General features: G+C 39.8%; 1 protein-coding gene across 2 annotated transcripts in view; it reads left to right on the top strand.

Annotated features, from left to right (window-relative positions):
• Positions 1-2,690: 2,690 nt before the first annotated feature.
• Positions 2,691-16,598, top strand: part of CEP192 (centrosomal protein 192) — a 62,770-nt gene continuing 48,862 nt past the window's right edge. The window contains exons 1-12 of one of the 2 annotated variants that reach the window (XM_051772561.1): positions 2,691-2,736; positions 3,346-3,579; positions 4,460-4,582; positions 6,117-6,271; positions 7,797-7,843; positions 9,354-9,486; positions 10,331-10,485; positions 11,596-11,736; positions 11,992-12,328; positions 12,704-12,844; positions 14,837-14,901; positions 14,979-15,161. In XM_051772561.1, coding sequence (XP_051628521.1) covers positions 3,410-3,579; positions 4,460-4,582; positions 6,117-6,271; positions 7,797-7,843; positions 9,354-9,486; positions 10,331-10,485; positions 11,596-11,736; positions 11,992-12,328; positions 12,704-12,844; positions 14,837-14,901; positions 14,979-15,161 — 1,650 coding nt within the window. In that variant the 5' untranslated portion in view covers positions 2,691-2,736; positions 3,346-3,409. Of the gene's footprint in view, positions 2,737-2,931; positions 2,975-3,345; positions 3,580-4,459; positions 4,583-6,116; positions 6,272-7,796; positions 7,844-9,353; positions 9,487-10,330; positions 10,486-11,595; positions 11,737-11,991; positions 12,329-12,703; positions 12,845-14,836; positions 14,902-14,978; positions 15,162-16,598 lie in introns of those variants that run through there. The other variant, XM_051772571.1, reaches the window with a different exon arrangement.

The raw sequence follows: 16,598 nt of genomic DNA, 5'->3' as shown, positions 1-16,598 counted from the left end.
TTTCTGAAGAAAGAGTGCTGACTTAAAAGATGTGTTCCAAAACAGAAACATAGTTCCTGTGTATCTGCGTGTTGGCATTGACTCAGATGTTGGTGCAAGACAGGTGGAAGGGTAACACTGGACAAAGATTATGTGGTAGTTCTAGGGAGTAGCATTACTGTACAGGATGTAATTGCTAAGCTTGTTCGTGTGATCTCGGGGAGGAAGGAAAAAGGAGGCTTCTGTGCAGCAGAAATCCAAAGTGTAATAGTGTATCTCAATGTGCTTCAGAAAGGGTTTATGATATTTCCTGGAGTAGAGAACTAATATAAGGTAATGGAGAGGGCAGCCTGCATCCTTCCAAAGTGACAGCACGTTCCTGTGAGTTTTACTTGTATTCTGAAAACTGTATTTGTTCAGATCCACCACTTTTGTTTCCTTATTTTTCTCTGAGGAGTCTAGTCTCAATTTACTAAAAAACCACAAGTTACACTGGTCTTAAGGGGTGGTTGCTTACGGTGTGTGAAGGGAAGCTGCTGATACTTTCCAGCCAGCAGGAACAGAACTGTGGAAGAAAAAAGTTCTATACCTTTTTACCAGAAAAAGTTAACACTTATAAAACTGTGCCATACTTTGTAAACAACAGAAATGTTACATGATTAGAAGATAAAGTTTAAATGGAGGGTGGGAAGTAACTATTCTGGGAGAGAATGAATAATTAAAAACCCAACAAACCTATCAAAACTATTATGGGATTCATTCCTAACAACTGTTAGGAACAAACTGTTTTTGGGTATGCCAGCAGCAGAATGTACATTTGAAGGTTTAAGCCACTTGCAGAATTTCTGTCTTAACCCTTTAAAAGATCACAGAATATCCAGTGATAGTAATAAATGACAATTTTTTTGCAGCTTTTGTGCATTTTTGCAGCTTCTAGTGCATTTGTTTACAGTTTAGTCAGCATGGTCACGTTATTTTCCTCTGTGATGAGCACGTACTGTCAGATATCCTAGTTCCATTCATAATTCTTACTAATGGAAACATGCTACTACAGTTGCAGTGCACACAAGTCATGTTAGGATGAACTGCCCAAGTACTTTGACCTCAACAAATGAACTCAGGCTGGTTTTGTGGCTCATGCCTGCCTTTCCCCCAGCCTGCTATTTTGTACTGACCTCTCTCCAAACCTGGGCCCTTCAGTCACTGTCTTCGGCTGTCCACCTCCTCTTCCTCAAACTCATGCTTCCCTCTTTATTCATCTGTATTGCTTCCTTGACTCAAAACTCTGAACTGTGCTTTTGTGCAGGATCTGGGCCCTTGGGCATAAGCAGCAGAACCCCTAGAAGGGAAGGCGATAATAGAAGGGCTTAGGAAGGGATGATTACAGCAGGTACTTGCGATATTTTAAATTTATACAGCACTTTGTAAGGCTTCTGTCCCTTTTCTTCTGAAAGAAGATACACATTATCTCTTATTCTCTTTCCAGATCACAGAAAGAGCACCAGATATGCTTGGCCCACATCTCAGCTTCAACTTCTAGGACTAGAAGTTTTTGGGTCTTGTAGTAGCCATTAGGCTTTGGGGATTTTTCATGTGGTGGTTTTACTTTTGTTGTTTGGTTTTGTTTTGAATGTATTTGAACACAGTATGAACTTCTGATGATGTTGAATGTGTGGTTTTTGCCTTCTCTATATCAGGAATACAGTTGTGGAAGTGCACTGTAAAAATGTCCTGGATAACACTAAATTTTATGTAGATCTGTTGTTGTTGTCATACACACACACAGATGTTTGGAAGGCACCTGCTGCCTTCTCATCCTCTACTTAAAAATCCCATTATATTTATGCTTCAAGATGGAAATGAAATTTTCCATGTACTGTACATGAACTGAACCACAACAAGTTCCACCTCAACGGGAGAAAGAACTTGTTTACGTTGAGGGTGGCAGAGCACTGGAACAGGCTGCCCAGGGAGGTCATGGAGTCTCCCTCTCTGGAGACATTCAAAACCCACCTGGACGTGTTCCTGCTCCAGGTGACCCTGCCTTGGCAGGGGGGTTGGACCAGATGATCTCCAGAGGTCCCTTCCAACCCTAACGATTCTGGGATTCTGTTGATCAGCCTCATCTGAGTGACTCACGTGGCAAAACCGGTATATATAAACAGTGAGGAACATAAACGACGTCTGTCTTATAAATAAGCAAAAGTCATATAAATTAATCCGACTGAAGCTTTTTTTTTTTCGTTTTGGGCGGCTGTGCCCTGGCCGAGACAGCCGGGCCAGGTGGGCTGGTCCTACTCAGACATCCCGCGTGGGATGCTCAGCGGCCTTTTCCCTGGAAGACCCCGAGCTACTGGCCGGTACCGGGATCTAAGCCTGGCCGGCCTGAAAGCAAATACCGGAAACAAAACAAACCGATGTCATTATCTCATTCCCAAAACACCCCCCAAAGTCCATTATGCCGGGAAACATCCCGCCCTTCCCGCTTCCCGCCTAACGGACGCCAGAACGCGGCCGGGGGGCGGGGCTGGGCGGTGCCGCGCGCCCTTCGCCCAATCAGCATCTCCGCCGTCCCTCCCCAAGCTGCTACCCCGCGGCCGTGTCCCGTCGCCGGCCAATCGCGGGCGCTGTTTGGGGCTCTCCCATTGGCCGGGCGGGAGGGAGGGCGGGACCGGGGAGGTGCGGGAGGTGCGCACGCGCCCCTGGCGCTGGGAGGGGGCCGGTCCCGGTCCCGCGGTGGTTCCCGCGTCGCGCCAGGTGCGCGGGTGGCGGTGCCCGCCCGGCCTGCGGGGGCGCTGCGGCGGCGGCGCGGAGCGGGGCGGGGTCCGGGTTTTGGCGGTCGGTCCGTCCGCGGGCGCTCCCGCTCCTTCGGGGAGAGCGGCGGCGGCGGCGGCGGCGGGACCCTTGGGAGGGCAGAGCCCACCAACCCCTTCCTGTTTCGGGTACGAGGGGGTCGCCGGCTCCCAGCTCCGGCCTGCGGGGCGGCGCGATGCTGGTGAGCAACCGGAGCCCTCCCACCGCTCCCGGGCCGAGCGGCGGCTCGGGGGGACACGCTGGGGTTGTGTCGCCTCAGGTGCTCGCTGCCGGGGCCAGGGAAGCAGGAAGGCTCTGCCTGCCTCGGTCCGGGCGGCTTTACAGCCTAAATATAGGCTGGCACGTCTCGCGGCGCCGGCTCTCTGTAGCTGCTCTTTTTTTGGCAGCCCAGGAAAGCTATAAAACAAAGTCTTGGCGGGAGAGGGTCGGGAATGGTTCTTAAGCACGTCTGTGGATGAAGCGGGGTGATTACCAAAGAACATAGGCTGTGAGGTGTGAGTAAAGCACATTGGCTTGTGTAACTCTCTGTCTGCTTTGCTCCCGCTGCTGCAGATGCTGCCGGGCCGGGGCTGATGGTGTGGCCAGGCCGGGTGCTGCTCTGAGCAGCCTGTGCAGAATGATGGAAGACTTCAGGAATATCGCCGACGAGACGCTCCCGAGCTTCTTGGGCTATTCCTTGAGCAGCAGCGCGAGTGTCGCCTTTGAGAATGTCACTGTCGCCTCAAACCCAGGATTACCTGTGGCGGCCTCCACTGTTGCCAGGAGCCAAAAGGGGTGTGACAACAGGTGAGACTGCTGGTAAATGCCACTCAGCAGGGTAAAATCCATTTGAACCATTTGAAACGTTTAGCTTTTTAAAGGAAAAATAGTCTTTTTACAGATTATTTGGTAGCTGATAAAACTGTTTACTAATCAGTCGCACAGTAATTGGCAAATGTTGATTTGTCTGTATTGCCAGTGAAAAATCTACATCAAACTAATGACTAGTAAAATACTTAAAATTTATTGAAATTACCCTTTAAAAGAGTAATTTTATTTTTAGACTGATAACAATCAAGTTTCTTTTAAGTCAAATCTTCTTAGTATAGTCAAGTTTGAAGTAATGTAGAGAATAATATATTTTTTACATATGTGTTTTCTTAACTCTGTTAACTGTTCATTGAACTTACCTGAATCTGACTCATTTTAGAAAGGGTAATGTAAGAACTAGAGTTATGGATAAGAATGAAATTCCTAAGCATGAATAATTAATTTAACACAATTTATAATGTTTTGCTCAGCAAGCAGCAGAGCAAAGAGTAAAATTAAAAGCCTTTGCTCACTTAACTGCTGTCCCGTGACTTAACAAGAAGTAAGATCAGACTTTAATACTCTGTCTTTCCACAACCAAAAGGTGGTTCCAAAAGGGTACCACTAACCATTAAAATTATAACGCGGTATTTTTCTAAAGAACTGCAGAAGGCTGGAGGAGATCATTTGGGGTACATGTGTGTACCTGTAGATACAGATTAGCTAGAAAATGCTAAAATATTAGAATAACTTAACTTACAGGAGATAAGTGGACATCAATATGATTTTTTTTTTATGCCATTCTTTGGAAAACAGGCGCAGTGTGTATTAGAATGATCCTGATTCCGCTGTGTCTTTTTTCTCCCCAAATTTACAGGCTTTCTGATAACTGTGCATCCTATTTAGATGGAAAGCATTCATCTCCATCAGGGTCTTCTCACAGTAGTCAGTCAGGTCCTGAGCCAAGGCAGGGACTTGCTCTCTGCTTTCCTGATGACATGTAAGTAGATAATTAAAATCTAATTCTGTTCTAAAGTGCAGGTACCAGTCTGTAGAATGTAATTTATATGTACCATAAGCTAATTATAGACTACTTCAGAATTGAATTGCCCACCTCAGCAGCAGCTTTTACTACTGGCCTTTTGATGACTATAACTGGAGAGCTCAGCTGTGCATTAGCCTGTTAGCTTGCAGTGTTTGACAGACTGAGCAGCTTTTCCTACTAAAAGAAGCTCCTCTATGTTTTCTGGAGAGGGATAGTGGCAGGCCACGTGGAATCATCCTGTGCAGTGCTGCCACTTAGCCTGAGCAGTATTCTGCTGTTTGATTGACTAATTGGGCTTCAGGTACATGACAGGAATGAATATTTAGAAGTGATGTTTTCTAAACTGTGAGATTTTGTTTTGTTGGCACACTAATGAAAAATTTCCTAAGCATGAATAATTAATTGACTTATTTGAATCTGGCCTGTATTTACCTAGTTTACTTTACAAATCTGGAATTAAGCTGATCTTTCTGGTTCATGTCAGGTGTGTGAATAATATCTTGCACTGATTTAAATCTGCTCTGAGTAAGTATTGTGCAGTTTGCATACAGAAAGGAGCATCAATTTCTATTAAATTTACCTTCCTTATAGCCTCAATGATTGCTGTTTTGTAGGAAGTAACTAATGTCAGTGATACAATTGAGAGAGCATTACTAAGTGTTGGAAGCGTTGGAAGCTGTTGCATAGGTTATTCTAAGGTCAAATTTGTTCCTGTTGTTGTGGTGGAAACTGCAATGTGTGTCTTTCTCACAGATAAAATTGCAGTCTAGGCAGTATGCCCCTATAAAAACAAAGAATATAAGATTTGAGAGGGAGTCAGTGTCTTGATTGTACTGAAGTAAAAAAAAAAACAAACGCCACAGAACGTGGAATAGTTGCATTTTAGACTTTAAGAGTTAGTTTCATTTATTTATCTAAAATGTTGAAGCAAAAGTATGGTTCAGTTCACTCAATTGAGTGGAAATTTTAACATATGACATAATTAGCTTATCTGCCTGCGTGGAAGTTCTGTAAAACCAGAAGTGAAGAATAGCATTCCTGCAGAATTAAAAAAGCTGTTACTTAACTACATGTAATTTTAGTAAGTCATGTTCTTTATAATTTAGTCCCTAATTTAATATTACAAAAAGCTTGCTGATACTGTGGACTTGGGAAAATCTTCTCTAAGATTTGACTTTCTCTTAAATGGATCATGGAACTTGCTCAGAGTAGACCCTTTTTACAGAAACGAAAGAGAGGAACAAACAGGTAGAGAGGCATATATTGCATGAAATTTAACTATTTGTTTCACAGTTTAGATTGTGAAACTGAAGTCCTGTAATCTTGATATTGTTTCCTTTATTGTAAAATGACAGGTCTATAGAATCTCTGTTCTTGGAAACAGCGGACTGAAACGAGGCAATTGGAGAATTTATCAAATCTCTCTGTAGTGAGATGTTGTATACTCATGTTGGTCTGTGTAACTCACTAATTTTTAATATCTTTTTAGGGACGTTGCTACACAAGTCGTAGAGGGTCAGACAACTTGTGTTAGTTTGAAAGAATCCCACTCAATGTATGGAAAGCAAGATCAGAATGTCACCGAGCATTCAAATCGCAGTCAAGGTACCTTACGTGAAGTCCTGCCGCCTGAGCGATTGGAAGGTATTAAATTTGGGGAAAAATTTTATACTTATTGTCATTGTAATTAGCTTTTTATGCTACAGATGTCTTCTCTTGACTCTTTCACTGTTTTATGGCAGAGTATAAACAGGTTCTGAAAAATAATCTCTTGGATTTGAGCAAACTGAAAACCGAGAAAGCTTGTAGTTGCCATTATGTTCTTGGATTTTTCCTCAAAGTACAAAGCTAGACAGGAAGCTGGTGAAAATAATGTTTGCTGTAGAGTAGCATACTAGAATGGAACTAGTATTCCGACTTAATTCCAGGAACTCTGTGGAAGAATTGTATGTAACTTGTCCTCTACCCCTTCTGTTTTAGTAGGTGTAAGGCTGTGAGACTGTACTTTAATTAACATCTCTTTTCTTGCCCTATTCCAAACTGTAATAGAGGTTTTAACTGCAGCTGTACAATCTGGGAACATACTCTTCTAATGAAATGATGCATGAAAAAGTGGTTTCAAATACTTGCTGTGAGAACTATAGTTTGTTTGAAGCATGAATAGAGAGAGTAGTGTAAGCAAAAGAATTTTCTGCAACTTATTTTAAAAGCATGGCTATTGATATTAAACTTGTTTGGGGTTTTTGCTAATGCCAGTCCTCTGATTAAATTCTACTTATTCCTTATAATTCAATAAATAGAGTTAGTAAATATATGCTTCTAGTCATTACCTTTTCTCAACTTTGAGTATTTGTGAAAGTTTTTTGTGAGGTGAGTATTAGTAATTTTGACAGAGAACATGTTCAATTAGAACGTACTATGATCTTTAATATAAATGGACCTTTATAAAACACACTTCTAACAGGGAAGTGTTGACTTCAGTCACTAACTACTGTACTCTTGAGGAAGTGGCAGTAACTGTGGCAACAAAATCATGGTGCCTTGGAAAAATGGGACTGCCCAGTGTTTGGACTTGATAGTAGCCAGTTAGACTTAGTTGCTTGGTTTTAACTTATTGTTTATTCAAGATTTAGAAATTACCTTTTACTCACATCTATTACTTAAGAATTAGGAACCTTTTTTTGGTAAAATCTGTATGTGTGTGTCTGAAAGGTTCTCTATCTTGTTTGGATTATGGGTGAATGTAACACAAAGACAAGTGGAACCTGCTTAAAGTGATCCAAAAAAAGAATTGGCCCAGTAGGTGAAATGCAATAGTGAAACAGAATGCTTCTTCTTACTTCTGCTAGTGCAGCCTGGGACTCCTTCCTTTTTTGCTCTGCCTTGTAGAAAACCTTAAGGCAATAATTGTCTTTCATAATTTTTAGATGAATTTTCATAATTTAACCCTGATGAAGCCTTTTTAATTACTCACAAATAGTTTACGCCGTTGTTACAAGAATGTGGAAGCTTTAGTGTTGTGGTAATGTGTATGTTTCAGGGTTATTTTTGTGGTGTGTGCCAGGACCTTCAAGAGGCTCAGTCTGCTGTCGTAGAGAATAGTTGGCACTTAGGAGTATAACGTGAGAATATAATAAAATACTGATTACACTGCATTCCTTTGTTTCAGATTTGCCGAGTGGAATATGTTTTCTTCCGGACATTAAAAATAACCAGGTAAAAGCTTTTCTAAATACAGTGAAATTAAAGGTTTTCTAATATTAATCTTGTAATTAGGCCTCACAGACTTAATTCTGTGCGAGGAGGATGGAGGACATTGGACTGTGTTTATTGTCATGTATCATGTATCCCTTAAGTTTGTAAAGGTGCTGGCATGCTGGTTGTGTCAAGCCTCGCTTTGCCTCCATTTTGTACATTGCTTTATGTAATAAGTACCATGGCAGCATCAGTCCATCTAATCTTCCTCAGTTGTGAAAATTGTTTTCTCCTAGCCTCTGCTGTCTTATAGTCCTTTGTCAATGTAAGGACCTTGCATTTTATCCCATTGTAGTTAAGCTTAGTGAAAAGCCTTTTGAGGAACTGTTTGGAATACTTTTGGGAATTGAAGTAGACAGTATCAACCTGATTTGACTTGCCCCTGTATATGTTTGTTACTTTGAGGACTATGAGTTTAGATGACTTCTTTGCTGTCCTTAACATTAATAACTGCACCATTTGGAAGAACACAATCTTCCTACTGCCTTTGTATTTGTGTGTGTGTGTATCTTTATCCCAGAGCTAGCAAATAGCTGCAGGTGTTGACAGGTAGGGTTAGGCTTCAGCTCTTTTCTACTGTGTTGGAGAAGCTGACAGCTGTGAACACAGAGATACAAGGCAGACAGGAATGGGAGATCTCCTGGTCCTTGTAGAAAATATGTGTCAAGCTGCAGTCAAATGCTGTCCAATATGTACTCCTTAATGTGTCAGCTAGCATTTGCTGAATTCATTTAGTTTTCTTGCATTCTGTTCTTGTAGGGCCCACAGTGGTCAGTGAGTTACAGTCAAATGCTCTCAGGCTGTCTTTAAAAACCATAATTCAAGTTCCTTTCAAATTCTGTGCTTTCTAAACTTTGACTTTTTGCTGTCTGTCAAAGATGAATCTGTTAATCACAAAGAATGTGAGACTAAATCCAAAACAGACATTACATTGTGCTGTTTTAAAAAGTCATTCAGATATAGAAAAGATAGAATATTTGCAGTTTGGTAGATTCAGCTGAAATATTACTTTATCAGTAATTTCGTGTGCTCATTTGGAGAAATTTCCAACAAAATTGGGTGTACAATTGCTGAGGAACCACTGTTTTAGCAACATAGGAAACTATTGAGACTCGTCTTTGTACTTTGAGTTGGATTGCAGCTCAATGAATGGAGGAGGGCATTTTTTTCTAGTGTAAACTCTTTAATGCGGTGGTTCAGTACTTTAATTTTGAGGTCTTTTACGTTTGGTGTCATACAGATGCTTTTTCCCCTCTTTCCCTCTTTTGATTGCTGTGTTTCTTGCATGCATCCATTCTGGAAGCCAGCACACAAAGTCTGTTGGAACTAGAGTGTTTGCTGGGATAAGCAGGAAAAAAAGTGTGTGTGGAGTTTTGTAATATTATTAACCTCATTAATTGTTTATTATTAACTGAATTTATACAATAGCTAGTAACTCCCAAAAACATTTCTCTATGGGTGCTTTTCACAGATTGGTCCATCTGAACCTTCTGAAAAGTTGATAGAAGGTGAAGTCTCAAGTGATCACCTTAGCAATAGCCTTTCAAGTTTTTTGGAAAATGAGAAACTCTCATCTCTTCCAAGTTCAGATGAAGATGCCACTGGTAAGCGTGTTTATAACCCTTGGTAGTTGAGTCTATAATTGTTACTCAATGTTATTACATACTTTAGAAGGAAGATATTGTTTTGCTGAAGTATTTATTACTGGATTATGCTGGATGAAGAGCTAGTGTAGCAATATGAAACAAAACTTTCTTCTTTGGAAAGCTGACTATTTTAAAATCGTAACAGGGCTAGGTGGCTGTGGAGTTTGTCAGAGAAGTTCACAATTGGAATTTTAATCTAAAAAATTAAACAACAGTCCTCCGTTACTGTGAATCAAAAATATAGATAGAAATGTGGCCTTTAATTTAGTAAAGTGGTAACTGTAGCTACAGTTTCAGTTCAGCTTGGTAGAGATAAACTTCTGTGGCGAAGAGCATGCAAGAAAAATTGTCTTGGAAAACTTCTCACTTGACAAATAGGAATAGTATTGTTATTAGTAGTAGCACTTAACATTTTTTGCCATTGAAATATAGAATATATATGTGTATGTTTCAGTCACTTTCTGGGAAGTTTGAATATTGTTACATAAATTTTCCTTTTAATTTATAAGTATATATATGATTTACTAGTTGAGATGTGATGGTGTATAGATGTGTGAAGGAAGATGAGTTATTTGATAACCTGGAAGTTAAAATGGTAGCTTGTGTCATCTTATTTTGCTGTGTATCATTAGTCATGTGGTAATGTTTCTGTAACCCAGTTATTTTAAGGAAAAACAGGATAATTCTGATCTGATTGTGTGTTGTGAAACTCAATGCATTAGAAATTATGGAGCTGTTTTGATAGTATGTCAGGTGATATAACATGACCATTAAAAGTAGTTATTTTCTTCTCTTTCAATAGATGATGATATTGATGATGAGGAATTCTTTGATAACGAACTAGAAGCCTATTTTGAGCAGCTGATAAAACCAGAAATGACGAGAGGAGACACCAACCTGCAGAAACTCTCAGAATTCTGGAGAGGGCTGAAGCTTTCTGAAAATGGCTTATTTCAAGTAGGTTTAAAATTTGAAGCTCAGCCTACCAAATGGTCCTTGAGCATGTTAAACAAACTTTCAGTAGCTAAATTTGTTGCTATTCTTAAATAGAGCTAGTTTTAACTGTTTTGGTTTATTTTTTTATTTCTTATAGCTATTAAGGGACTTCTATCATACAGCGAGTTTATAAATACTCTCTTTGATCACTCCTTTTTTAAGTCTTGGTTAACAATGTCCAAAGTGTTATTAAGTGTCCAGCATCACAGACTTGTGTTTCCAGGAGAGTAAGTCAATCTCTTAAATAATTGGTAAGTGTGTGAAAGGTAAATGTAGGGCAACAACTGGCTGGCTTGTGGTTTGCCTCTGAGCAACAGTTAGCTCCATTGCAGATAGGTTGCCAGGGATTAAGTGCCTTTCCATTTTCTTGACTTTGCAACAGTGGATGCAATCCTGGCGGTCTCATGCTTGACCAGAGTGGAGAAGCGTGATTGATTTTAAACAGCTAAATAAACTGTAGTTTTTGAAATTTCAGAAATTTCCCAACTGACATCAATTTCCAGGCTGTGGGAAGTGATGTTAACCCTGTACAAGTAGTCGGCATAGGCTGCCAGTTGCTGGTCTATGGCTGTACATGAAGAAAGGGATAAGTGGTTTAAAGAGTGAGAATAACAAGAGTTCTACTCTCTGATCTCAGGTCTTCTCTACTGGTGTAAGATCTTCCTACTCTACAGTGTTGTAGATAGGCAGTGGGGCTCTGAGTTGGATTTGGAGTCCTCATCCAACAGTGAGTAACCAGAAGGGAAAGAGGAGTAGCATGCTGCTCATGTTAGAGGGAATGACAGCATATAGGAGGAAAAAAGAAGGGATCCTTCCATTTTCTTGCTGTGTATGCCTTTAGAGGCAGGTGCATGGATTGGCATAGCCAGGAACTATTGTCCATGGTGGTGGTGCTGGCAGCTAGAGATGCCTATGGCAATGGCACAAGTAAACAAAGTATGATCATCTCTTTACTACTAGGAAATTTTTAAATTGTAAAAAGCCCTATAGTGTTAATTTTTTTCCTTTGGTATATCTATTCTAGTGTAACTTTAATATTTATTATTTTTATTTTTTTTTTTTAATTTAAAGGAGAACTTTCAGGATTCTGCCAGTTACAAGGCTGTGACAGGAGTAGACTCTGGAAATGCTAGTGATGAAGATTCACAAAATGAAGGGATAACTGGATGTCCTGTGCAAAGAGAAATGCTGCCTAGAGCAGTACAGCAACTGGTATAAAATTGCCATTCAAATTCCTGTTAATCTTATAGACTGAGGCTATAGTAGAAGATGACAGTGTGTTTGAAAACTTGCTAGAGGTTGAACTAACCACACAACCTTTCTTTAAAAAAATTTAATAACACCACTTGGTTTTTAGATTTTTTTTTCGAGCATAGTTAACTTGGAATGTTTTGTATCTAGAACTGTTAGTACAAATAGCTGACAACTACACTTCTGACACTTTTCAAATGATTATTGTTTTTGAAGAATTCCATGACTACTGGAGATGTGCTGGATTCTCGCGCTGCTGCTGAGTTGCGATTAGATTCACTGTATCTCCAGCGCATGGACAGCCGAAAAGCAGATGTCTCAGACGTCCTTCCAAAGCAAGAAATACAGTCCTCTGAATGTCAGGCTGCTTCTTCTGATGCAGAAGTACTAAACACAGCAAGAGGGTTTTTGGGGCATGACGCCACTGCTGAAGTTCTTAGTGCAAATGCACCTCAGGCAGAGGCACCTGAATGTGAAGTTGGTCTTCCTGATGCTTACCTGTCACCAACTGGAGACAGCTCTGAGAACTTAAGTTTAGGTGCAACAGACAAAGGTAGGATGCTTTAGATACAACCCATCTATGCAATTGGGACCGCACTCTGTTGCATGGAAAAACAAATAAAATTGTAAGCTAGACATTTTTCTTCGGTTGTGGGAGTTGGTAATAAAAATCAATGTAGCATGAATAAATTTTGAGTTGCTTTTGTTTTAAGAAACACTTGTATGTTGCACTTAACTGTTATTTTTTGCTGATGAAACTAGTTTAAGCTTGCAGTTGCAGCAACTCGAGCTCTGTTTTTTTTTAAGTTGTTGCTGACTTCTGAGAAGGGAACTTAATCTAGATTAATCTAACTTTGATCTAAAATAAGGAGATTTTACTGCATTCTTTTTTATTTTAATCCACAGTGTAGCATTTCATATCTTTCAGGTGATTTTCCACACAGCATTGTCTATCAAAATGAAGAGGGCAGATGGGTGACTGATCTTGCATATTATACTTCATTTGATGAAGAACAAGATTTAAATCTGTCTGAGGATGATAAAATAAATGAGGAGTTCATTACTGGCTGTATGTAATCTTTTTTCCTTTTTAAATAGCTCTTGTCTGTAAACTTTCCTTTTTTTTTTTTTTTCCACTTCAACAAATCAGTATTTTGTGTTTTAAAACCTCCAGGCTTTAGGTACTACAAATTATTTGAAAGTTGATGCTGATAATAACCTACAATGATATTATCAGGATTTATAGCTGATAGCTTCTTTCTGTATTTCTTACTCTTCACAGGAAGGGTGTTTTGAAACCAAAAAAAAGCATTCTAACATGTGCCACTGTAGACAAATCAATTCCTTAGCACAAAAATGTCATCTAGTCATCTGTTTTACTAGATAGATTCAAGCACTGTGTGCAGCAGTATTTCCCCTAGTCTCTTATAATTTCTAAAGCTGATGTATGTATGGGCTACTGTATTCTCAAGATGTCCATGGTCCACTCAAGATTCTTCTTTCTTTCAAAAGAAAATACTGTATATGGTGTTGTCTAAAACTGTTTCTTCTGAGTGAGTGATCAAACTGGTTGAAATAATGGGGTTGACTGGTTGAAATAATGTTTTTCAACACCATAGTGGTTTTCTGCTGGTTCAAGCAAATATGATCCCATTTGGGAAAAACTACCCCATCTACTGTGTCAATAAAGTAGTGCTCTTCCATTATTTTTCAAATGCCATTATATTTCTGACACATTCTTGCTTTTTAGACATGCACTGTCAAATTCAGATATTAGACTGTTGTAAATTTTTCCAAGGCTGTTTAGGTTTTTCCCACCTGGTGGGTTTTTAAAGCAATTCTGCTTTTGAGCCAATTGGCTCACCTCTTTGCATGGTAGAGGATAACACACTTACAAATTCAAGGTTGTTAGCATTCTTCTGGCTGCTAGTTTGCTTGTCTGTCTACAATGCTCAAGTGTGGAGTTTGACAGCTGTAGAAACAGAAAGAAATGTTGCATGTGATACTTCTGAGTCTCATGACATCTGTCTGTCAGCAAGCTATGCATACAGTGTATTCTTGTATGGAGTAGTGCAGGACTGCTCACTTGAGCGTTGAGTGCTTCAAAAGGTCTCCAGAGAGGTGTAACGCTTATACACAGGATTAAGTAAGAACTAATATTGACTTAGAGTTCAACTGGATATCACTATGGGTCATTTGTAGTGCCAGGTTGCCTTGAGGAAATACAGTTGAATTGCTGAACTTTTCGTATTCCAACTTTGTTTCTTTCCTCAGAACATGTATTGCAGCTTCTCGTAAGTAATTTTATGGACAACACCTGTGTTCACTTTACAAGTTTGTGTCCATTCTTGGCTTTTACCTCCATTTGCCCTGTGTCCTCTATGACTAGGAATGCTCTGTGTACAAAACTGCATATTTTAGAAGTTTAGGCGAACTTAATGATACTTTGAAATAAAGGGGTAGAGCAGTACCTCTTGATCAGTCTTCCACATAATTTTGCTGAAGAGACTTTAGGTGTTCATTGTTCTGTAGGTGGTAATTGTGCAATTAGTACAATAATTTGAATTCAAAAGTAACATTGATTTATTTGGCCTGTTTAATTTGCATAGGTTTTTCATGAAGTGGTACAGTCTGTTTCTTTGCTCCAGTTCACACCTTGATGAAGTAAATTTCAATCCCAAATATATTAAAAGTTTGTTCTGAAGTAGCTACATGATGCCTGATTCTAGCTAGTACGGGTAGCATAACCTGTAAAAAGTCATAGTTTAGTTTGGGGTTAAGGCTGTAAGCGACTTCCTTTATTCACCCCTAAGTTGATTAGGTAAATGCTGATTTTACTTTGGCTCATTAAGATCCAGTGAGTACCCCTTTAAAACTAATTTTATATAACTTTCTCACCAAAATGGGATGGAGTAACTCCTACTGTGTCTCAGACTGTCTCAGATCTAGAATTATATATGCAATAATTGTCCATCAGAATTTAGTTTAATGATGAAAAATAGTAATGATGGCACTTAATAACTTATGCCTTATGTTAATAAATGTTCTCTTTGGTTTTAAGCTGAAGCAGCAGCTCTGATTGCACAGGACGAGGAAGAATTTGAGAAAGCACACAGACTTGTGCAGGTAACTATGTCAATGTAAACAGAATAGTTCTGTAATTTATTTACAAGTTACAACTTCTGAAATCTCTTTGTCTGCAGGCAGAAAGAGTAGATGCATCTGAATTAGCAAATACTTCATGGAAGTCTGCTAATAGCTGCATTCTGCTGAGAACATCTGATCTTGATAAAGATGCCAGTTATTTACGTTTGTCTTTGGGGGAGTTCTTTGGTCAGAGATCTGAAGCTCTTGGTTGTCTTGGTGGAGGCAGTGATGTAAAACGGGTATGTATCTTAATGTTGAGAGACAAGAGAAGGAGAAGAAAAACAACAACTAGCACTACTTTTCTTATCTTGTAACTAATTCCAAGAACTAATTTTCTAAGTTGACTTATAAAGGAAATTATCTGTGTGAGAGAGATCTGGATTGACTTTAGTTTCCCACTTGGAATTTGTGATGTGCTGGCCAATGTTACCGATGAATGTTGATCTTCACCTTCTGGTCAGGAACTAATTATGTGTAGGGTTAGGGGGAGAAAGGTACACAGGGCACACGTTGGAGGTTCACATAATAGCTGAATGAAATGCTGCTCAGACAGGGGTATTTGAGCAGTGAGGGCATCATTGAATGGCTGTTGATAATTGATATGCTCTCTAGGGAAATGCCCAACTTCAGTAAAAGTCATCTAGATTCGACTTACCAACATCTATATGCTTCTTACATCTATGGGATACGTGGCCTTTCTCTCACCTGCTCTTGGTAAACAGGATCCTCATCTGTGTTTCAGACTAAAAAAAGGATGGGAAAGTGTGTACTATTGGAGGAAGAACACAAGTATGCTTCTGAAATTCACTTGTGTCCTGATGAATTGTTAGAGTTGGCATGTTCTGTCCTGGTGCATTCTGAGGCTCAGTGGCAGAGCATGACTCCAGGCAGAGATGATGAGAGCATGTGTACTTTGTTTTGTGTAACTGGTGTAACTGAGTTGTGTCCTGGTTTCAGTTGTGATAGTTAGTTTTCTTCTTAGTAACTGGTACAGTGCTGTGTTTTGGATTTAATATGAGAACAGTGTTGATAACACACTGATGTTTTGGTTGTTGCTAAGTAGTGCTTACTGTAAATCAAGGACTTTGCAGTGTCTCGTGCTCTGTGAGTGAGCAGGTGCAGAAGAAGGTGGGGGGGAGCATGGCCAGAACAGCTGACCTGAATTGGCCAAAGGGATATTCTGTACCATAGAACATGATGCTCGGTCTATAGACTGGTGGGAGTTGGCTGGCAGCCACAGATCACTGTTCAGGGACAGACTGGGCATTGGTGAGTGATTGTGTTGTGCACCACTTGTTTCTTTTGAGTTGCATTCTTTCCTCCCTCCTTTTCATTACAATTGCTGTAGTTTTAATTTATATCTTGTGTCAGTTATTAAACTGTTCTTATCTCAACCCGCAAGGTTTACCTGTTCTCTTCAGCTCTTTCTGGTGGTGGTGAGAGTGAGTGAATGGCTTGTGTGGTAATGAGTTGCTAGCTGGGGTTCAACCATGACATTTGTTAGTTTATTTTATGTATGTATATATATGGGAAATGTATGTATTTGGATTAGGCATTTGCAGTATTAGGAGGCACATGTTATTTCTTAGTAGTATGAGAGCCAGACACCAATTGGGCAGGCACTGTGGGCTGAAACTGCTTTGCAAACCCACTGAACCTATTTGTTAATTATTAAA

This window comes from Manacus candei, unplaced genomic scaffold, assembly GCF_025592945.1.
Source record: "Manacus candei isolate 608988 ecotype Guabito, Panama unplaced genomic scaffold, ASM2559294v1 h1tg000008l, whole genome shotgun sequence".
Classification (NCBI taxonomy): Eukaryota; Metazoa; Chordata; class Aves; order Passeriformes; family Pipridae; genus Manacus; species Manacus candei.
This window is presented reverse-complemented; position numbering and strand designations above follow the sequence as displayed.